This window comes from Xenopus laevis, chromosome 7L (genome assembly GCF_017654675.1).
Source record: "Xenopus laevis strain J_2021 chromosome 7L, Xenopus_laevis_v10.1, whole genome shotgun sequence".
NCBI lineage: Eukaryota > Metazoa > Chordata > Amphibia > Anura > Pipidae > Xenopus > Xenopus laevis.
Window position 1 is genome coordinate 10279426 of NC_054383.1, and position 23440 is coordinate 10302865.

At 41.3% G+C, this 23440-nt stretch overlaps 2 protein-coding genes across 2 annotated transcripts in view; both read left to right on the forward strand.

Moving 5' to 3' along the window:
- Positions 1-306: 306 nt before the first annotated feature.
- Positions 307-10757, forward strand: cisd1.L (CDGSH iron sulfur domain 1 L homeolog). The gene is given in 3 exon segments (NM_001095916.1): positions 307-369; positions 7995-8197; positions 9570-10757. Coding segments are annotated over 3 exon segments (312 nt in total). The 5' UTR covers positions 307-350; the 3' UTR covers positions 9660-10757.
- A 6286-nt stretch (positions 10758-17043) lies between these two features.
- ube2d1.L (ubiquitin conjugating enzyme E2 D1 L homeolog) overlaps positions 17044-23440 on the forward strand; it is a 29750-nt gene continuing 23353 nt past the window's right edge. The window contains 1 exon segment of the mRNA NM_001093036.1: positions 17044-17227. Coding sequence (NP_001086505.1) covers positions 17204-17227 — 24 coding nt within the window. The 5' untranslated portion in view covers positions 17044-17203.

Here is a 23440-nt window from a genome sequence, read left to right on the forward strand (position 1 = left end):
TTTCCAGAAAAGGTGGCAACCCTACGGCCCCACTGTTGCTGTAACAATCCATATACCAGGGGATGCACAACTAGTAGGAATGCTGGGAAGTATAGTCAGTAACCCAACAGTGTTCAATCTTTATCATTATGAAACATTGGCCCGAGAACAAGGGGACTGTGAGTGAGTATACAGCTGCGCCCACAACAATCATGTCTGCCAATAACTAGCGTGACGCAAGCAAACGTCCTCACGTCAACCTTGATTGCCCCGCCCTTTTGATGACAAGCCAGCGTCGCGCAAGGGAACACGTGATCAGCGCCTGGTGCCCTTGAGCAGAGCAGACTGAAGCGAGAGGCAGAAGCGACACAATGAGCACCGGGGTAAGAGGTATGTGCGGCCCCTGCTGCTGTTTCCCGACACTCAAAGTACACGGAAGGGTTATGGGATGCACTTAGTTTGCTGCGGGTATGACGAGTGCCAATGTTAGGCCGTAGTTTGTTACTGTCCTCTGTGATTCTGCCCTGAACATTCTAAGCAACTTTTCAGTTGCCTTCATTTCGTTTATTTATTTTGCCTTTTTTTTCTGACTCTTTCCAGCTTTCAAATGGGGGGTCACTGACCCCTTCTAAAAAATAAATGCTCTGTAAGGTTACAAATGTGTTGTTGTTACTTTGTGTTACTCCTCTTTCTATTCAGTCTCTGTCCTCTTCAAGTTCCAGTCTCTTATTCAAATCAGTGCATGGTTGCTAGGGTAATATGAACCCTAGCAACAAGATGGCTGAACCTGCAAACTGGAGAACTGCTGAATAAAAAGCTAAATAACTCAAAAACTACAAATAATAAAAAAAGAAAACCAATTGCAAATTGTCTCCGAATATCCCTCTCTACATCATACTAACGGTTAATTTTAAAAGTATACAACCACTTTAAGTGCAGGGGGCTCAGAAATGCACAAGGGGCTGCACATGTTATTAGTAAGTACAAAGCTCTGCAGTGTCAGGGTGTGTGTTTGTTTAGTCACTCCCTCACCTGCAGGTACCACACCTGTGTAACACTTGCACACGCTCCCTGCCTGTCCTGCTCCCTATACTTGTTTCTGCCTTTTATTACTGGAATGCAAATTGCTGATAAGGAGCTGGCACATACCGGAGCGCACAACATAAATTGATGTAGTTAAAAAGTATTTAATTAAAGGAATAGTTCAGCGTGAAAATTAAAACTGGGTAAGTAGATAGGCTGTGCAAAATAAATATTGTTTCTAATATAGTTAGGCAAAAATATAATGTATAAAGGCTGGAGTGACTGGATGTGTAACATAATAGCCAGAACACTACTTCCTGCTTTTCAGCTCTCTAACTCTGAGTTAGTCAGTGACTATAAGGGGGGGGGCCACATGGGACATAACTGTTCAGTGAGTTTGCAATTGATCCTCAGCATTCAGCTCAGATTCAAAAGCAACAGATATGACCCATGTGCCCCCCTCAAGTCTGATTGGTTACTGCCTGGTAACCAATCATTGGAAAGCAAGAGAGCTGAAAAGCAGGAAGTAGTATTCTGGCTATTATGTTGCACATCCAGTCACTCCAGCCTTTATACATTACATTTTTGGCTAACTATATTAGAAACAGTTTTTATTTTGCACAGCCTATCTATTTACCCAGTTTTTATTTTTACACTGAACAATTCTTTTGAACAAATAACATCACAGCAAAAGCCTTGCACATTTCGTGCCTTAGGGGCACTTAGTCATAGGCCAACAAACATCAAAACATGTAGTCCTATTTAAATGAAAAAGGACCAATCAAAAACAGATACAGATATATACTTTTGATTAGGGATGCACCGAATCCAGGATTTGGTTCGGGATTCTGCCTTTTAAGCAGGATTCGGCCGAATCCTTCTGCCCGTCTGAACCAAATCCTAATTTGCTTATGCAAATTAGGGGCAGGGAGGGAAATCACGTGACTTTTTGTCACAAAACAAGGAAGTAAAAAATGTTTTCCCCCTTCCCACCTTTAATTTGCATATGCAAATTAGGATTTGGTTCGGTATTCAGCCGAATCTTTTGCAAAGGATTCAGGAGTAAGGCCGTTCGGTGCATCCCTAGTTTTGATCGGTCCTTTTTCATTTAAATATGACTACATGTTTTGATGTTTGTCAGCCTATAACTAAGTGCCCCTAAGGCACGAAATGCGTAAGGCTTTTGCTATGTTTTTTGCTTAAATAAATACTTTTTAACTGCATCGTTTTAAGGAGTGCCGTCTGATAAGTGCCAGCTCTTCATCATCAATTTGTAGATCATTTGCCTCCCCAAACTGAAGGTCTAGGCCTTAAGCATCCCCTGCCATACTCGACACTGAATTTTGGAAGCTTTATGTTATTTATGTTGAAAATATCTCCGCACTTTGCAGAACACACACATAATTTGGTCAATTTCTGACTTCAAATTAGAGCAGTCCCCCACAGTTCTCAAAGTAGATCAGAGAGAAAGGAGGGGACCTATTCTGAGAGCTCCGTTAGGCACAGTATTGTTCTGTACCAGTGTTATTGTGTCAGTCTTAATAATATTAGGGAAATAATTGCACCTCTTGATAAATATCCCTTCGTCTGTAGTTGGTTTCTGGCTTTTCTTTGCTTCCACTCGTTTGTTTCCGTTTCAAGAGGGAAATTTATCTTTTTGATATTGTAATTGCGCTGTCTGTAAATGTTCTGTACTTTCTCTAGCTTCACTATGCCCCCCACCTTGGGCAAAACAACCTGTGGATAGGTGGGTACCCTGGGTGTCATATATGGGGCTTATTTGTGCCCTGGGTACCCCTGGAACTATAGCAGGGTGACTGTTACCCCAATGTTTCTATATATCTGTAACCTTGTTATGAGCTAAGGGGGCCCAGTCTGAAGGTCAGTTAGGGAGAGATTTGGGGTGAGTGTTTATTTGTGCCCTGGGTACCCCTGATCTATAGCAGGGTGACACCCCAATGTTTCTATATATCTGTAACCTTGTTATGAGCTAAGGGGGCCCAGTCTGAAGGCCAGTTAGGGGAGATTTGGGGTGAGTGTTTATTTGTGCCCTGGGTACCCCTGGAACTATAGCAGGGTGACTGTTACCCCAATGTTTCTTTATATATCTAAGGGAGGTCTATACTCTGCTATACTATAATAGGGCTTTTACTATATGTGATATTGCAGTAGGAAGCACGGCTAGATGATGGTTAATACAACTCAATCAAGTTCTGTAGCTTAGGGACTGTGGAACAGTAACCTCATACATCTTTATTTTCTGGCAGCTCCCAGAGGTACATTAACATGTCCTTATTAATGGTTACATGAACTTTCTACCTGCCTGCTCTTCCATCTTCTATTCCACATGCCTAATATGTAGTGTCAGCATTTGGCTCAGTGTCTGACAGCTGTAACTGCCACATGGGAGGGTGATCTCTCTCTTCTCTACATCAGACACAAGACTTGTTTCTTAATTTGCTCACAGTTACCATAGACACAATCTCTCCCTACTATACCTGCTATCCCACAGTCACACTCCCTTCCCAGAGACTATTATCCACTGTTACTATAGGCACCATCTCTCCCTACTATACCTGCTATCCCACAGTCACACTCCCTTCCCAGAGACTATTATCCCACTGTTACTATAGGCACCATCTCTCCCTACTATACCTGCTATCCCACAGTCACACTCCCTTCCCAGAGACTATTATCCACTGTTACTATAGGCACCATCTCTCCCTACTATACCTGCTATCCCACAGTCACACTCCCTTCCCAGAGACTATTATCTCAGTGTTACTATAGGCACCATCTCTCCCTACTATACCTGCTATCCCACAGTCACACTCCCTTCCCAGAGACTATTATCCACTGTTACTATAGACACCATCTCTCCCTACTATACCTGCTATCCCACAGTCACACTCCCTTCCCAGAGACTATTATCCACTGTTACTATAGGTACCATCTCTCCCTACTATACCTGCTATCCCACAGTCACACTCCCTTCCCAGAGACTATTATCAACTGTTACTATAGGCACCATCTCTCCCTACTATACCTGCTATCCCACAGTCACACTCCCTTCCCAGAGACTATTATCCACTGTTACTATAGGCACCATCTCTCCCTACTATACCTGCTATCCCAAAGTCACACTCCCTTCCCAGAGACTATTATCCACTGTTACTATAGGTACCATCTCTCCCTACTATACCTGCTATCCCACAGTCACACTCCCTTCCCAGAGACTATTATCAACTGTTACTATAGGCACCATCTCTCCCTACTATACCTGCTATCCCACAGTCACACTCCCTTCCCAGAGACTATTATCCACTGTTACTATAGGCACCATCTCTCCCTACTATACCTGCTATCCCAAAGTCACACTCCCTTCCCAGAGACTATTATCCACTGTTACTATAGGTACCATCTCTCCCTACTATACCTGCTATCCCACAGTCACACTCCCTTCCCAGAGACTATTATCAACTGTTACTATAGGCACCATCTCTCCCTACTATACCTGCTATCCCACAGTCACACTCCCTTCCAAGAGACTATTATCCACTGTTACTATAGGCACCATCTCTCCCTACTATACCTGCTATCCCACAGTCACACTCCTTTCTCAGAGACTATTATCCCACTGTTACTATAGGCACCATCTCTCCCTACTATACCTGCTATCCCACAGTCACACTCCCTTCCCAGAGACTATTATCCCACTGTTACTATAAGCACCATCTCTCCCTACTATACCTGCTATCCCACAGTAACACTCCCTTCCCAGAGACTATTATCCCACTGTTACTATAGGCACCATCTCTCCCTACTATACCTGCTATCCCACAGTCACACTCCCTTCCCAGAGACTAATCCCACTGTTACTATAGGCACCATCTCTCCCTACTATACCTGCTATCCCACAGTCACACTCCCTTCCCAGAGACTATTATCCCACTGTTACTATAAGCACCATCTCTCCCTACTATACCTGCTATCCCACAGTCACACTCCCTTCCCAGAGACTATTATCCCACTGTTACTATAAGCACCATCTCTCCCTACTATACCTGCTATCCCACAGTCACACTCCCTTCCCAGAGACTATTATCCCACTGTTACTATAGATACCATCTCTCCCTACTATACCTGCTATCCCACAGTCACACTCCCTTCCCAGAGACTATTATCCACTGTTACTATAGGCACCATCTCTCCCTACTATACCTGCTATCCCACAGTCACACTCCCTTCCCAGAGACTATTATCCCACTGTTACTATAGATACCATCTCTCCCTACTATACCTGCTATCCCACAGTCACACTCCCTTCCCAGAGACTATTATCCCACTGTTACTATAGACACCATCTCTCCCTACTATACCTGCTATCCCACAGTCACACTCCCTTCCCAGAGACTATTATCCCACTGTTACTATAGGCACCATCTCTCCCTACTATACCTGCTATCCCACAGTCACACTCCATTCCCAGACACTATTATCCCACTGTTACTATAGACACAATCTCTCCCTACTATATCTATATAAAAAAAAGGTAAATAATTAAAAAACTGTAAAGAAAAAATGAAGACCAATTGAAAAGTTGCTTATAATTAGCCATTCTATAACATGCTAAAGGTTCCCTGGTAGATCTAAGAACAACACTCAATAGTAAAAGCCAAGTCCCACTGAGACTGATTCAGTTACATTGAGTAGGAGCAATAACAGCCTGCCAGAAAGTAGTTCCGTCCTAAAGTGCAGGCACAAGTCACATGGGGCAGCTGGAAAACGAAAAATATGTCTAGCCCCATGTCAGATTTCAAAATTGAATATAAAAAAAATCTGTTTGCTCTTTTGAGAAATGAATTTCAGTGCAGAATTCTGCTGGAGCAGCACTATTAACTGATGTGTTTTGGGGAAAAAAATAGTTTTCCCATGACAGTATCCCTTTAAAGGCAAACCACCCCTTTAAACAAATTACCTTGTGGAGCTTCTTGCTGCCAGAGGGACTGCACCCAATTCTTCCACCTGGAACACCCAAACCTACATCTCCTTGATAGGGAAAGCAGGGTGGGGCCACTAGCGTATATCTATTTACTATCTGTTTATAAAACACAGCTAACGACTGAAAACATGTTTTGTCAAGTTTAGCAGGAAGGTGGTTGGAAGGTTAGTGAAAGCAGAGGATGAGATGCAGATATGCTGGAGGCACAATGATCAGTGAAACTTCAGGGAAAGCAGATCAGAAGTTTAATATATGCGCAGCACAATGGCTTATCATTCCTTCCTCGCAGAGGTTTTCGGGATTCACCCGAATCCTTGGTTAAAGGTTCAGTTGAACCGAATCTGAATCCTAATTTGCATATGCAAATTAGGGGCAGGAAAGGAAAAAGTCGAAAAATGTCGTCTTTTGTGACGAAAAGTCACGTGATTTCCCTATCTGCCCCTAATTTACATATGCAAATTAGGATTCAGATTCGGTTCCGCCAGGCACAAGGATTCGGCCAAATCCGAATCCTGTTGAAAAAGGCCGAATCCCGAACCCAAGCCTGGATTCGGTGCATCCCTAGAGGTTCTGCTCCTAGATTTATAGTCAGCCGGGGCACAATCTGAAAGACGTCTGGAGTTGCGCATGATAGAACTTAGATGAGATCCAAGTAGTTCCAATAGTTTGTAGCCGATTACATAATATATTAAACAAACACTTGTAGGTTATTAGAGCTAATTCTGCTGAAATTTTAAACACCTCAGAGTTCCTTGACCTTTATGAAATCACCTGGCTTGTAGCTTTGGGCCTTAGAACCCCTCAGTGACTTCTAATATCCTTATCATTTACAGTAGGGGGTACATTATCCCTTATAATACATGAGTGATACTCAGAGTTCCCTGTATAACTCAGTCTGCAGCCTTGTGTCTTAATATGGTCACAGAACCCCTCAGTGACTTCTAATATCCTTATCATTTACAGTAGGGGGTACATTATTCCTTATAATACATAAGTGATACTCAGAGTTCCCTGTATAACTCAGCCTGCAGCCTTGTGCCTTTATATGGTCACAGAACAACCCCTCAGTGACTTATAATATCCTTATAATTTGCAGTCGGGGGTACATTATCCCTTTTGATACATGAGGCAACTTAACATGACAAAGCATGGAAGAAATAAGTGATTCCCTCTTTATATATCGTAAATTTATCCATGGCAGTAGAAATCCAGATCTTCATTTGTCACCATTAGATGGCAGTGAAGCCTTCCCTTGGTGTCTTGAGGGATTTCCAGCCTGCAGCCTCCAACAGTTTTTTAAAGGGATTCTGTCACAATTTTTATGGTGTAGATTTTATTTCTAAATTAGACAAATAATTCACTCTACAATATAAAATTTAATTCCTGAACCAGTAAGTGTATTTATTTTAGTTGTAATATTGGTGAGTAGGTGCATCTCAGGTCATTTTGCCTGGTCATGTGCTTTCAGAAAGAGCCAGCACTTTAGGATGGAACTTATTTCTGGCAGGCTGTTGTTTCTCCTACTCAATGTGACTGAATGTGTCTCAGTGGGACCTGGATTTTACTATTGAGTGCTGTTCTTATATCTACCAGGCAGCTGTTATCTTGTGTTAGGGAGCTGCTATCTGGTTACCTTCCCATTGTTCTGTTGTTAGGCTGCTGGGGGGGGGGTAATATCACTCCAATTTGCAGTAAAGAGTAACTGAAGTTTATCAGAGCACAAGTCACATGACTGGGGGTAGCTGGGGAATTGACAATATGTCTAGCCCCATGTCAGATTTCAAAATTAAATATAGAAAAATCTGTTTTTTTCTTTTGAGAAATGGATTTCAGTGCAGAATTCTGCTGGAGCACTATTAACTGATGTGTTTTGAAAACAGCTGAGGGCTGTTCAGGGGTACTGTGAGTTGTAGTTCTATAACAGCACAGAAACTTTTATTATGACTATATTACAATACTAACGATGCATACTTCTTCTATTTTTAAATAGAATGGGCGACTACAGCCTCCGTGGTGGTTGCTGCAGCTGCCGTGGGATATATCGCATACAAATCCCTCTGCTGTAAAGAGAAATGCTGCAAAGCTAAGGTGAATCTTGAGGTCCAGAAGGACAATCCCAAAGTGGTGCACGCATTTGACATGGAAGACTTGGGAGATAAAGCCGTCTACTGCCGCTGCTGGCGATCCAAAAAGGTAAGAGTCTGGCCAGCCATAACCCTATAATATCTTGGCTTTCATTTGCCAGGAGTCAGGCTGCTGTACCAGTTCCCATAGACCAGTGATCCCCAACCAGTAGCTCAGGAGTAACATGTTGCTCTCCAACCCATTGGATGTTACTGTCAGTGGCCTCAAAGCAGGAGCTTATTTTTGAATTCCAGGCTTGGAAGTAAGTTTTGATTGTATAAAAACCAGGTGTACTGACAAACAGAGCCTCAATGTAGGTTGATAATCCACATAGGGACTAACAAATGGCCAATCACAGCCCTTATTTGGCACCCCAAGAAAATTTTTCATGCATGTGTTGCTCCCCAACTCCTTACTTCTGAATGTTGCTCATGGGTTCAAAAGGTTGGGGATCCTGGTCATAGACAGTAGCACCTAGATGGAATGCTACTGCCTCAAACCAGACTGTGTAAAGCAATATGCTCCTGTTTCGGTGGTGCATGTAGTCAGAACCAGCAGTGCAAAGAAGAATTAAAGCGGAGCTATCGTGAAAATTAAAATTGAATATATAAGCTTTGTCATGTTGAAATAAGAAACTTTCCAAATAAAATTAAATATTCTGCATCATTTCTGAAATAATCAAGTTTATCTTCACTATTCCTCTCTCAGCATCTGTTTCTCTTCATTCTGTCTTCATGCAGCAGTTGGGTGTCAGATATTCATTGACAGTTAGATCCAATATATCTTATAGGGGGCTTCCTTTCCTAGCAGATATATTAGAGCTCACTCAAATAACTGATTCTAGTTCAAACAAAATCTAACAAAATAACTGCCTTTTGCACAAATCCTGCATGTAGAGAGACATGATGTCTGGTGATTTTAATAGAGTGAGCTCTAAGGGCAGGGGCACATGGGGAGATTGTCGCCTGGCAACTAATCGCCTCTTCTTCGGGGCGACAATCTCCTCAAACTGCTTTCCGCCTGCTAAAATTAAAAATCGCCTGCGGCAATGCACTCGCAGAGCTTTGATTTCCGAAGTCGCCGAAGTTTCCTTGTGAGCCCCCCCCCATAAGATATATTGGATCCAACTGTCAATGAATATCTGACACCCAACTGCTGCATGAAGAGAGAATGAAAAGAAACAGATACTGAGAGAGGAATAGTGAAGATAAACTTAATTATTTCAGAAACAGTACAGAAGGTTTGTTATTTTTTTTTTTTTAGAAAGTTTCTTATTTCAGTATGAGGAAGCGTAAAATAAATTAAATTTTTTGCGATAGTTCCCCTTTAAAGAATTATAAATGTAAATCCTTAGTTTGGAATAAATCTATATTAAAAAGTTGCTTAAAAACCCCTTTAACACTTTGATGCTGGTGCTCTTTCCCCCCTGTTTGTTTTCCAGTTTCCATATTGTGATGGCGCTCACACAAAGCATAACGAGGAAACCGGTGACAACGTGGGCCCCTTAATCATCAAGAAAAAGGAATCCTAAAGCAACAAAACTCCATCCGCAGCGCTGATCCGTCAGGATATTATAATCTGCTGCGTCTGTAGTGTCAGTCTACCCATCTAGGAGTTCTTTATGGGATAGTCCTATGTATAAGAAAGATGGCTGCCTGAGTGTGTGTCTCCTGCCTTAAATGTCTTTGTCCCTCAGCAAATAAGGGCCCAGTGCCACATTGGGGGGGTGCAGTAAATAATAGGAGGAATGGTTTCTGTTTCTATCGCTATGGTTTTAAGGTAATTACAATAATCTCAAAATCACATAAAATAGAATGTTAAAAGACCAGTAACATCATTTTTTTTTTTTTTAATTTGTTAGTATACAAATGAAACTTTGAAATCGCTAAGTCTTTATCAAGAAATAACTTGCAAAAACTCCGTTTGCACTCCACTTCAGAAAAGGCGATCCATCATGCGGCGCTCGATTTCTCCTCCCTGCCTTCTTTATAGATAACCAGGGAGAATAAATCGAGCGACGCACGGTGGATCTTCACCTTTTCTGAAGAGGAGCGCAAGCAGAGTTTCGTTAAGTTATTTCTTAATAACGACTTAGTGATTTCAAAGTTTCATGTGGTCCTTTAAGTGAAAAATAAGACCAGCATATTTCATCTCTTATCTTTCTGTATCTATTATAAATGAGCTGTTATGTGTGAGATATAGATATACCCCCCGTCTTGAGTCAGTTTCCCAGTTAAAAAAAACTTCCAATAACACATGCACCCCCAGTGTAACTGTCTGACGCTATAACTGAATTCCTACTTATATGTTCCCTTTAATTCTATAGCTGATAGGTCTGATGTTCTTGCCAGTCCCTTATCTTCTTACTGCATTCCCTCCACTGTGCAATAGTATTGAAGCCTATACCTGGGGGGGGGGGGTATTGTGATGCACTTGTCCCTGATTGTCAGAGGGTTCAGTCTTAATTTTTATGTAAAAACCTGAAATGCCACTATTTGTGTGTGTGATGTTCAGAGGCCTGAATACCTGTGTATTTTTTTTTTTTTCTCCTTCCACTGCTAAATGCAGATTAGCAAATGATGACATTGGAATGTATACGAGATTCATAGACATTAAATTATTTACAAGTTTTCTGTGTTTTTTTTAATTACTCCACTAACGGTATTTCTGATCATTGTTGAGCCAAAGGCATCAGTACAGTCTGCTCCACATATAAGCCTTGTACCTTGCTGATTTCCAACATCCTAATGTTTTATAAAAGGGGCAACGTTATTTCCTACAGTATATGTAATGTTGTTGGTGGTCTGTATGAACCATTGTTGCTACAGCATTGGCTGATAACATTTGCTAAGTTGCAGGTTTTAAGTCGAGAGTCTCGGGGAAACAAACTGCAACCCAATTCCAGTCCAGATGTCTTCAGACTACACCTGTTGCTCTTAGACATTTTAGGCCCCCCTCTTAGCTTTAAATAAAGCCACAGATAAATAAAAATGGTTGTAGCAGTCACTCATCTATAGTTGCAGGACAAGGCCCCAACTGTCAGTCTGTGGGTTCTGGCAAATGCCAGAGGGGCTGCTATGGACAGTCATTATTTATTTGGCTGCTGAGGGACTGTTTGGGCCTCTGTGTACCTAAAATGTCAGTCCAGACCAAGACATTACATATGTAACTCCATATTCCACTGTAATTAGCCGGACTCTTGTGTGCAAAACTGCAGACCCATCGAGGGTCCCTAGCATGGTTGCTAAGGTAATTTGGACCCCAGCAAACAGATTGCTAAAATTGCAAACTGGAGAGCTGCTGAATAAAAAGCTAAATAACTCAAAAACCACAAATAATAAAAAAAAAAAAATAATGAAAGCAATTGCAAATTGTCTCCGAATATCTCTCTCTACATCAGACTAAAAATAAAGTTTGGTATGTGTTAGAATAATTTTTAGTATGTTATAGAATGGACAATTCTAAGAAACCTTTCAATTAGTGTACATTATTTTTTTAATAGGTTTTTTTTTCTCTTTCCAGCTTTCAGATGGGGGTCACTGACCCCATATAAACAAACAAATGCATTGTAAGGCTACAAATGTATTACTCATCTTTCTATTCAGGCCTCTCCTATTCATATTCCAGTCTCTTATTCAAATCAATGTATGGTTGCTAGGGGAATTTGGCCCAGATTGCCAAAATGGCAGACTGGAGAGCTGGATAAAAAGCTAAATAACTCAAAAACTACAAATAATAAAAAATGAAAACCTATTGCAAATTATCTCTAAATATCACTTTCTACATTGTATTAAAAGTTAACTGAAAGGTGCACAATCCCTTTAAAATCACGTAACTTTCCTAGGGCACCTGGCCGGGTTGGCCCAGCTCTGGCTGCAAACAAGGGTTCGGGAAATGTGTTTAAAAGTCTTTGTATGACGTGAAGGGCTGAACCCCATGGAATTTGTCGTGCAATGAATTCTACAAATTGGAGGCGCCAAAAACAGTATGGGAGTGATAGAAACATCGTAGGTACACACAACACAACTGTCTGATGAAGACACTGCGTTGACAACCGACAGTTGTGTTGTGTCTGATACATGTAGTTTGTACCTGTGATGTTTCTATCACTCCCATTATATTCAGTGCTTGCGTTTCGTCTCCGCACAACAAAATGTTTGTAATTGTTCTGTGGAGTTCAGCCCTTAAAGGAGAAGGAAAGTCTTTGTGCACTTGGAGGTGTGAAATGTTAGGCACCCCCAAGTGATTGTACTGACTTACCTGAAACCCTGGGCCGGTGCTCCTATCAGCAGAAAACTGCACCAGGGGTTATACCAGTGAGCACAACGGAGAGATCCTCTTCCGGCTTTTTCTTTCTTCTCGCGGCTGCGCATGCACAGTAGAACGAAAACTCGAACTAAAAAGCTGGCTATTTATTTCAACTGCGCATACGTTTGCCCCGGGGACATTTGAAGAAAGAAGAGGCTGGAAGAGGATCTCTCCATGGTGCTCACTGGTATAACCCCGGGCCGGTGCAGTTTTCAGGATGACTTTCCTTCTCCTTTAAAGGAGAACTAAAGCTTAACTAAAGAAGTAGCTTGAAATATTGTACATTATGTTTTGTGCTTCTGTACCAGCCCAAGGCAATTACAGCCCTTAGCAGTAAAGATCTGTGTCTCCAAAGATGCCCCAGTAGCTCCCCATCTTCTTTTCTGCTGATTCACTGCACATGCTCTGTGCTGCTGTCACTTACTGAGCTTAGGGACCCACTCACAATATACAGTACACATAGAATAGAAATGTCACAATATAAGGCTGATTAGTAATTAATACACATAATTACTATATGGCAGCACAGAAACCAGTGCAATTAGCATCAGAATTTAATAATCAGCAAACCTGTAGCATCAGCTTATATTAAAGAAGAAGCTCATTTTCTGCTGGATAATTAGTGACGACCCCTAAGCTTAGCTTCTCAACAGCCAATCAGAGCCCACTGAGCATGTGAGTGTCACAGACACTTTCCAAGATGGTGACCCCCTGTGACAAGTTTGAAGTCCTGGATCATTGCTGCTACTGACAAGCTCAAACTTTAGGCTGGTGAATAAGTTCACTATATAAAATATGCCATTTTTAGCCACATTCATTTTTATGGTTTAGGTCTCCTTTAAAGTGAAAAGGTGGGTGCGGGAGGCTCAAACTGGGGCGGCAGGCTGATCTTATTACAAACTATTTATAGCAATAGTCTTGTTTGTACAGAAACCCGTCGATCAGGTTTTGCCCTAGTGATATCAACTGAATCTGGAAAGTATGTCAAGTACAATTCACGGGACAGTATTTTATTTGTTCTGAACAGTCGAGACACCCCAAAAAAAAAGATTTCAAAAACTCTGGGGAAAATTTCAGGGTCACTCCGGAATCCCCAAGTGCACCCTACTGCATAATAAATCCCATCAGCTCTCTTAATTCGACCATAGCGCTGTGCAATACTGACGCCATTTATGTCCAATGGTAAATAGCATGGGCCTTAGGTAGGGTTGCCACCTGGCCAGTATTTTACCGGCCTGGCCAGTAAAAATGATGGTTCATCACAATGTTATTAATAGGGAAAAAAGCTAAATATAGGAAGGCTGGTATTTTTTTCCAGAAAAGGTGGCAACCCTAGCCTTAGGGGACCCAGTTCAACACAGAGGGTTTTTTTTCTCCCCTCCTCCATGGAATCTCTGGTTGGAAGGGTCAACATCTCTTTATACAGCTAAATAAAATGATGCACGTAATGCCAGCAGATGGCCCAGGCCAGTACATGCACATCTGGGCTTCGGATTATCTGTACTTGGGTTAATCTTTGTTGGATCATAATCAATGTGATGCAGAAAATAACTGCCTCTGCAGCTTCGGCATGTGCACAGTCACAGCTATGATTTATGAAACAGATCACGAGGATTATCTGCACGGATAAATATCTCCCGACATGCTTGGAGGGCCCTGTTGTTATTCATAACATATGAGAATGCAGAAAAGGTAGCACTAGGGTTTACAGCCTGAAAATTAGGCACCGCATCTTGTAACTATATGTTCTGTGCAGGGGATTTCTGAGTTGATGCTGAGCAGTGATATAGGTGGTTGGGCAGCCAGTAGAACTATATGTAGGGTGATGCACATCCGAGTTACTGCTCTGGTTCCTGTAGTGCTGCGGAAGATTAGGACTGTTCTAGGGATGCACCGAATCCAGGATTCGGTTCGGGATTCGGCCTTTATCAGCAGGATTCGGATTCGGCCGAATCCTTCTGCCCGGCCGAACCGAATCCTTATTTACAAATGCAAATTAGGGGCAGGGAGGGAAACATACCTCCCAACTGTCCCTTTTTCGGAGGGACAGTCCCTCTTTTGACAGCTCAACCCGCAGTCCCTCATTTGTACTGGAAAGTCCCTCTTTTCTCTGCACTGAACAGCCAGAAAAAGAAACAAAGTTTCTCACTTAATTGGCTTTTAGCAGAGAGCCCAGAACAGCTAACAGGTGCAAATAAGATACTTTGTAACAATTTTGAGACACAAAAACACAGTTTAGATAAGGAGAAATATTTTCAAACTTTCATAACCTGCCAAATTTTGTAAAACAAACATGGTAATTAGGGGGTGTGGCCAAATAAAGGGGTGTGGTCAAAAAATTGCTGCGCTACGTGCGGAAAAACATTTTTTGTCCCTCTTTTTACTTCCAAAATGTTGGGAGGTATGGGGAAATTGTGTGACTTTTTGTCAGAAAACAAGGAAGTAAAAAATGCTTTCCCCTTCCCACCCCTAATTTGCATATGCAAATTAGGGCTCCGATTCGGTATTCGGTCGAATTTCCACAAAGGATTCGGGGGTTCGGCCAAATCCAAAATAGGGGATTCGGTGCATCCCTAGACTGTTCAGTGGTGCTGGGAGTTGTAGTTTAATAGAAGCAGGAACTGGCATTTAGCAAATCTTATAGGTGTCTGCTCATTTCATTATCTAGTTTAGGGATGCACCGAATCTAGGATTCGGTTCACAATATGGCCAGGATTCGGCCTTTTTTAGCAGGATTCGGATTTGGCCGAATCCTTCTGTCTGGCGGAACCGAATCCAAATCCTAAATTAGGGTCTGGAAGGAAAATCTTGTGAAGTAAAGCAAGGAAGTCAGGAGTTATCTCTGCAGTAGTAAAACTGGCATACACAGGCAAATTTAAAGGGGAAATCTGGCTTCCAAACCAAGGGGCTAGGCTTAGGGAACTGTTCCAAACCGTTAAAAATTGTGAAAAGTCTGCATATTTTCTTAATTGATGTATATTGCAAAGTTGCTTGAAATTATGTTTACTTTTCAAAAAGCTTAATTCTAAGCAACGTTTCAAGTGGCCTTCATTTCTTTTTTTTAACAGTTTTTAAATTATTTGCATTTTTCTTTTGACTCGTTCCAGCTTTCAGATCGGGGGGGTCACTGACAAATGCTCTGTAAGGCTACAAATGTATAGTTCTTGCTACTATTGCTACTTTATTATCTCCTATTCATTTTCCAGTCTCTTATTGAAATCAATGCATGGTTACTAGGGTAATTTGAACCCTAGCAACCAGATTGCTGAAATTACAAACCAGAGAGCTGCGGAATAACTCAAAAACCACAAATAATAAAAAACATTTACAAAATGCTTCAGAATATCACTCACTACATCATTATAAAAGTTAAAGATGAACAACCCCATTAAAAATCGTCAAAACTGACCTCTCCTGACTGCTTATATTTAGGGTTGCCACCTTTTTGAAAAAAGTTTACCGGCCAGCGGGGGGGCGGGAACTAAAGGGGCAGGCTGTGATGCAAAAAGGGGCGGAGCTGCGGGGGGTCATGCGCCAAAAGGGGTGGAGCCACATCGCGTGAGGGCAAGATGAGGAAGAAAAGGTAAGTTTCCACCAGAGGACACAGGCTTTTGTTAAGGGTATTACCAATTACCGGCAGCTACATTGGTGGTAAATTTGGAATACCGGCCCTAGCAGGTGTTTTACTGTCTAGGCCAGTAAAATACCAGCTGGGTGGCAACCCTACCTACATTACCGCCACCTTTTCTGGAAAAAAATACTGGCCTTCCTATATTCTTGCCGTTTTTTTCCTATTATTAACATTAGTATCAACCATCATTTTTACCGGCCAGGTGTCAACCTACCCATTGCCCACCTCAGTATTGGTAAAAGATCCACTCAGTCGGTGGCCACATCAAGCAAGCAGATCTTTTAACGGATAGCCACCTTAAGACTAATGAAAACAAACTTTGGATTTTATTGTCTGGATCCATTTATTTTCTCGATGTTCTGGCCAAATTTCCCACCAACACAGCTTGTGGGTAGGGTTACCACCTGGCCGGTAAGATTGATGGTTGATCCCAATGTTATTAATAGGGAAAAAAGCTAAATATATAAGAAGGCAGGGATTTTTTTTTTCCAGAAAAGGTGGTGACCCTACTTGTGGGACACTATGGGAAGCAGTTATTGCTCCTTCATCACAGGACACCAGACATGGCTGCCCACTACACCCCCACTACACTGCAAGGGCAGCCAATGTTGGAGCATTTGAAATGGTTGGGGAGGGGCTTCTTACTCTTTTATATATTGTATTTCTTATGTTACTATTCATACCCCTCTTATATTCCTCTTCCTGTTTTCCAATCAAACCACTTCCTGGTTGCTAGAGTAACTTGGCCCCTAACAACCAGCCAGCTCCTGGAATTCCAGACTAAAGGAGTAAAATCATGAGAACCTCGCAATTTTAGGGGTTTCATTATCCCTTTTATTATGCCAAAGAGAGGTCTGTGTGGATCTGATATTCGAGGAGGACACGAATAAAAAAAACTACACTTCCCAGCATGTCCCGCCCCGTCACGTTAAAGCGGAAGCAGAAGACGACGTGACTCCTCCCCTAAATGGTTGGTCACGCCCAGAGTGAATCAGCCTGGGGATCCGCTTCCTGTCCGCTCTGTACCTGCTGCAGTGACTCGGCGAGAAGCCGCACGGACAGACTCATTCCCACGCAGCCTCGGCTCCTGCCCTCTATCCTCTCCTCATCCCCGAGTCTCGGAGCCCGCCCGCCCCATGGCGCTGAAGAGAATACAGAAGGTAAGTGGGGCGGACAATGAGGTACCGCGAGGCCTGACATTTCTGCCTACTGTGGCCGAGGCGTCTTAGTGAGCCCAACCTGTGTCTGTTCTGCTGTGGGTTAAACTGCAACTCCCAGAGTTTCCTGTCAACTGTGGGTTTATCTATAGGGAATGTGGGATGTAAAGGCCCAGCCTGTCACTCTGCGTGAGTGTTATGGACTCTTCCACTTGTCATTCACTTCCATTGTCTTAAACACACACACACACTCTCTCTCTCTCTCTCTCTCTCTCTCTCTCTCTCTCTCTCTCTCTCTCACCATCCCCCAGATACCCTAGCACAGACGCACTCAGGGATACCCTAACACAGAGTCCTCATGTGCCCCGAATACTGTTTCCAGGTCTGGACTGGGAGGCAAATTAGGCCCTGGCATTCCAAGTACACAGAGGCCCCAGCAGCCACCACTAGCCCAATAAATAGTGACTGTCTGTGGCATCGTACAGCAGCCCCTGTGGCATTTGCCAGAAGCCCTCGCACATCCTGATCACTTGTAGGCTCTGTGCTTACTTAAAGGGAAAGTTCATCTACGGTTAAACTTCTAGTAGGTTATAGATAGGCCCATTATAAGTAAATTCACAACTGGTAATCATTGCACAACAAATGTAAATAATTGTATATATATATTTAAGGCTTATTTGAAAGGGCCCAAAATCCCACTGTATTCAGCATTCTGAAAGTCAGTTTATAGGTGACCAACCCCTCTGTGCTCACTAGTGACGTGTAGTATATCTATAAGTTCTTTGTGCTCACTAGTGACGTGTAGTATATCTCTGAGTTCTTTTTGTTCTCACTAGTGACGTGTAGTATATCTAAGTTCTCTATGTGGTCACTAGTGATGTGTAGTATATCTCGGAGTTCTTTATGTGCTCACTAGTCACGTATAGTATAACTCTGCGTTATTTATGTGCTCATTAGTGACGTGTAGTTTAACTCAGAGTTGTTTATGTGCTCACTAGTGATGTGTAGTATATCTATAAGTTGTTTGTGCTCACTAGTGACCTGTAGTATATCTCTGAGTTCTTTATGTGCTCACTATTGATGTGTAGTATATCTATAAGTTGTTTATGTGCTCACTAGTGATGTGTAGTATATCTCTAAGGTCTTTATGTTCTCACTAGTGACGTGTAGTATATCTCGGAGTTCTTTTTGTTCTCACTAGTGACGTGTAGTATATCTAAGTTCTTTATGTGCTCACTAGTGATGTGTAGTATAACTGAGTTATTTATGTGCTCATTAGTGACGTGTAGTATATCTAAGTTCTTTATGTGCTCACTAGTGATGTGTAGTATAACTGAGTTATTTATGTGCTCATTAGTGACGTGTAGTATATCTAAGTTCTTTATGTGCTCACTAGTGATGTGTAGTATAACTGAGTTATTTATGTGCTCATTAGTGACGTGTAGTATATCTCTGAGTTCTTTATGTGCTCACTAGTGATGTGTAGTATATCTATAAGTTGTTTATGTGGTCACTAGTGACGTGTAGTATATCTCTGAGTTCTTTATGTGCTCACTAGTGACGTGTAGTATATCTCCGAGTTCTTTATGTGGTCACTAGTGACGTGTAGTATATCTCTGAGTTCTTTATGTGCTCACTAATGACATGTAGTATATCTCGGAGTTCTTTGTTCTCACTAGTGACGTGTAGTATATCTCAGAGTTCTTTATGTGACGTGTAGTATATCTGAGTTCTTTGTCACATTGGTCATTACCTCATTGCCACTTGAGCTTCCCATGTACTACTTTGACACCCAACTTTTACACCCAATAGGTACGTTGACACTTGAATGAAGAGCTGAGACACCTCCTTAACACTAACATTACACTGTGTCTCTGTTTGTCGCCTACTGCTTTATACTCAGAGTACAGATCCCCTGCTTTGATGTGATAGAATGTATATTTTTATTCATAAAATATATAAAAATATGGACTATATTTTCCTCTCTTTTCATACACGGGTTTGTTAGTGATGAAGCGCTCGTCATGTGATACGATGAGCCCAGTGCAAGAAAATCCCGGCGTTTCCTCATCGTCAACAAATCCTCCCCCTCTTCCTCCTCCTCCTCCTCTTCTTGTGTACAACGCAGGCAGCTCTGTTGTTCCTGGGTCACACAGCTCAGTGAGGCAGCTCTGACGTTGTCTTGGATAGGAGTTTCATTTCTGGCAGTTCATTTCCCTGTTTCATCACTTGTTTGGTGTGTAGAAGAACAGTTTCTAAATTACGTTTTCTAAACCAGTTACATTAGAATAAATAAACGAGTGGTGTTTGTTGTGTTCCACACCTCACCCCACCCTGCAAAGAATGAGTGAAAGTAGTATCACACACCAGACTGGCTCAGGGGAAGAATTTCACTTTCTGTATTATTCACATATTGCCTTATATCCAGTTAATTGCTGCTCCAGTTAGTGGGTATAGGGCTTGTATGGTTCCCTGCAAGCTGCAGGCAGACATGCAAAGTATTGTGTTTTCTAAGTGTGTACGGGATCTGTTATCCAGCATGCTCAAGACCTGGAGTTTTCTGGAATACGGATCTTTCTGTAATTCAGATCTTCATTGATAGAAAATCCTGTAAACATTAAATAAACCGAATTGGCCGGCTTTGCCTCCAATAAGGATTAATTGTATCTTAGTTGGGATCAAGTGCAAGGTACAGGTATGAGACATGTTATCCAGAATGCTCGTGAACTGGGGTTTTTACGACAACAGTCTATCTGTAATTTACACCTTCATACCTTAAGTCTTACTAGAAAATAAAACATTAAAGGGAAACTGTCATGGGAAAACATTTTTTTTTTTCAAAATGAATTGGTTAATAGTGCTGCTCCAGCAGAATTCTGCACTGAAATCTATTTCTCAAAAGAGCAAACAGATTTTGTTATATTCCATTTTGAAATCTGACATGAGGCTAGACATATTGTCAATTTCCCAGCTGCCCCAAGTCATGTGACTTGTGCTCTGATAAACTTCAATCACTCTTTACTGCTGTAATGCAAGTTAGTGATATCACCCCCTCCCTTTTCCCCCCCAGCAGCCAAACAAAAGAACAATGGGAAGGTAATCAGATAGCAGCTCCCTAACACAAGACAACAGCTGCCTGGTAGATCTAAGAACAACACTCAATAGTAAAAACCCATGTCTCACTGAGACACATTCAGTTACATTGAGAAGGAAAAACAGCAGCCTGCCAGAAAGCATTTCTCTCCTAAAGTGCTGGCACAAGTCACATGACCAGGGGCAGCTGGGAAATTGACAAAATGTCTAGCCCCATGTCAGATTTCAAAATTGAATATAAAAAAATCTCTTTTGAGAAATGGATTTCAGTGCAGAAAAAAAATTATTTTGATAACATGGAGTTTATGGGAGAAGGCCTTTCCATAATTCAGAACTTTCTGGATAATGGGTTTCCAGATAACAAATCCTATACCTGTATTGTTTTATTATCACAGAAAAAAGGGAAATCGTGTTTAAAAATTTGGATTATTTGGATAAAATGGACTATTCAGGCTTCTTATTTTTGTGTTCATCTTCATTACATATTATAAAGGCACTTTTTTATTAGTGAGATCCCACTATGAACCTAACTTGCTGCATACGTTGCTATTTATAAGCTTCTGGTCCTAGATATAACCCCACGTGGACATCAGTTTTCACCTTCACAGGCTATTTACAGTAATGGAGTATTTAACTTAAAGGACGTCATCTCAAATAAAGATTTTTTTTTGCGTAATAAAAGAAAACACAATTATAAGCAACTTTCCTATATGAATTTATTAAAATTTCTTAGTGCTTTTTAAAATGATTTGTAAATGTAATTGCTGCTGAAAGCAGCATTTGCTTAACTCCCGGTTGTTACTTTTTTTTAACAATGTTGCAAAAGCCAGTCTCCTCCAGCAAAACAAGTCTGTTAATCGTTTGGCTTAGGTTACATTGTTTCAATTGTTTCAAAAGCCAGTGCAACGGGGGAAGAGAATAGAAAGCGACAAACACTGCTTTCAATAGCAATAAATTTACAAACAAATTAAAAAACAGAAAATTTGTAATGAATGTATCATGCAAAGTTGATTAGAATTATGTTTTCTTTTAGTAGGCAAAAATGATTTTTGGGGTTGACGTGTCCTTTAAGTCCTATGTATCGAGTCCTATTTATTATGTAGAGCTCTCCCACCTTTAAAGGGCATGTAAAAGCAAAAAAACAAAATCCCATTTTTACTTTCTTTAATGTAAAATAAACCTATCTCCAATATACTTTAATTAAAAAATGTGTACCAATTTTATAAGAAACCTGACTGTATGCAGTGAAATTCTCCCTTCATTTACTGCTGTGGATAAGAATTGTCAGACTGTCCCTAACTGCTCTGCAGGGAAACAATCATACTTATGAACAGCAGGGGGAGCCCCAGCCTTACTTCCCAGCCATGCAGAACTCAAGCAGCTTTGTTTGTTTCCCTGTAGAGCAGTCGGCAACTGTGTAGAGATTTGTATTGGATTTTATTTTTGCCTTTACATCCCCTTTACTGTTTCCAACTCCAGCTGCAGAGACAAAGATGATGGAGCCAGATTTAAACAGATAAACTGGGATTCTATTTGGAGAATTATTTTGCTGCAGCCACTGGTTCTGCAGAGTTGGAGAAAGTTTCTATTAAACAATACAAAAACTATAAAATCCACATTAGATTACATGACAACACAGGACCCAGTGCAGTCTGTATATTCTGATTATTAATCAGTCGTGTTGTATCGGCTTCTGGCAGATATTATTTGACTTGTGCTGTTTTCATAATTTATGACGATCCCCTAAGCAGCCCAGACCACACTGAGCATGTGCACAGTCTTGGTCTTGCAAAGATGTTTAACAAAGTTACAAGATGGTGACCCCCTGTGGCCAACTTTGAAAGCATAAATAATTTGTTTGATTAGGCTTGTGGTGCAGTAAGTTTATGTTTAGTATACAAAATACATTTCTAGCCTTATTTTATTTTGGACTTTACTTCACCTTTAATACATAGGACTTAGTACATAGGACTTCCTAAACAATAAACAAAACTGATATCCTTGGTTTGTCACCGCTTAGTCTTTGTGGTACAGAAGCCGGTTAAACAGGTTAGGAACTCCTCCTGCTTTATTGGCTACAGTCTAATAAGGCACAAATTAATGAGGATCACTATATTTAACCAGAGTTTTTTTTTTACATTTTACCTATATTTTTTCAGGCCTTGAAGTATATATAGCTGAGCTAATCACAGTATGTGTCATTCAGGAAAAGTAAAATTCCCCCTGAGAAATGTTAATGGGCATTTAAACCATGTGACCTGTGTCTCTGGGCCTGTCAGCATTCTGCTCAGTACCAGACAGATGGATTAATCCATTTAAACACAGGGGGTCTGCACACATTGGAATCTTCCAGAGTCCCCGTGAATGAGCCTTTGAAAGCAGCTTTACCAAATACACATTGGGACATATTTTTAGCTGATGTCAAGTACATTCTCATGATTCTTTAATTCTATTCTTTAGAAAAGTCATTGGTTTCCTCGTGACAAAATGTTTACGGGGGGTGGGGTGCATTGTGCCAGTCTTCTGTAAATAAGACTTGTATATACAGTAAGGTGGTTATTTATCAAAAGTCAAATGTTAAGAGTTTTTAATACATCGAATGAACTCACAACTCGAATGGTTGCTTATTTAAAGGGGAACTCCGGCTTCCAAACTAAAATTTGATAAAGGGGCCACATAACACAGAAACCCCTAATATACACATCACAGTTATCGGTTTATTCAAAAAATATGAATGTCGTTTTCTATGCTGAAATCCAGCTGTTCAGCAGTTCTTCTCTTTCTGCATCATTTGAAATCCTGGAAGGGAAGGAGGGACTAAACACTGATGTTACAAATTGTAACAACTTATCCACAGCTTACAGACAGCATGCAGGAACTACATAACCCACAATGCATTGCACTGGGATGTTCCTTTCCTTATTGCTATCCTATCACATGTGCAGGGAATTGTGGGGTTTGGATGCAGGCTGAGGACAGATAGCTGTTGATACAAAGTAACAGTAGTCAGCTAGCTCATCAAAGTAGTCAGACAGATCAGCAGGCGAGCAGGGGCTTAGGGAACTGTTGGAAACCATTAAAAATCGTGAAAAGTCTGCATATTTTTTAATTGACGTATAATGC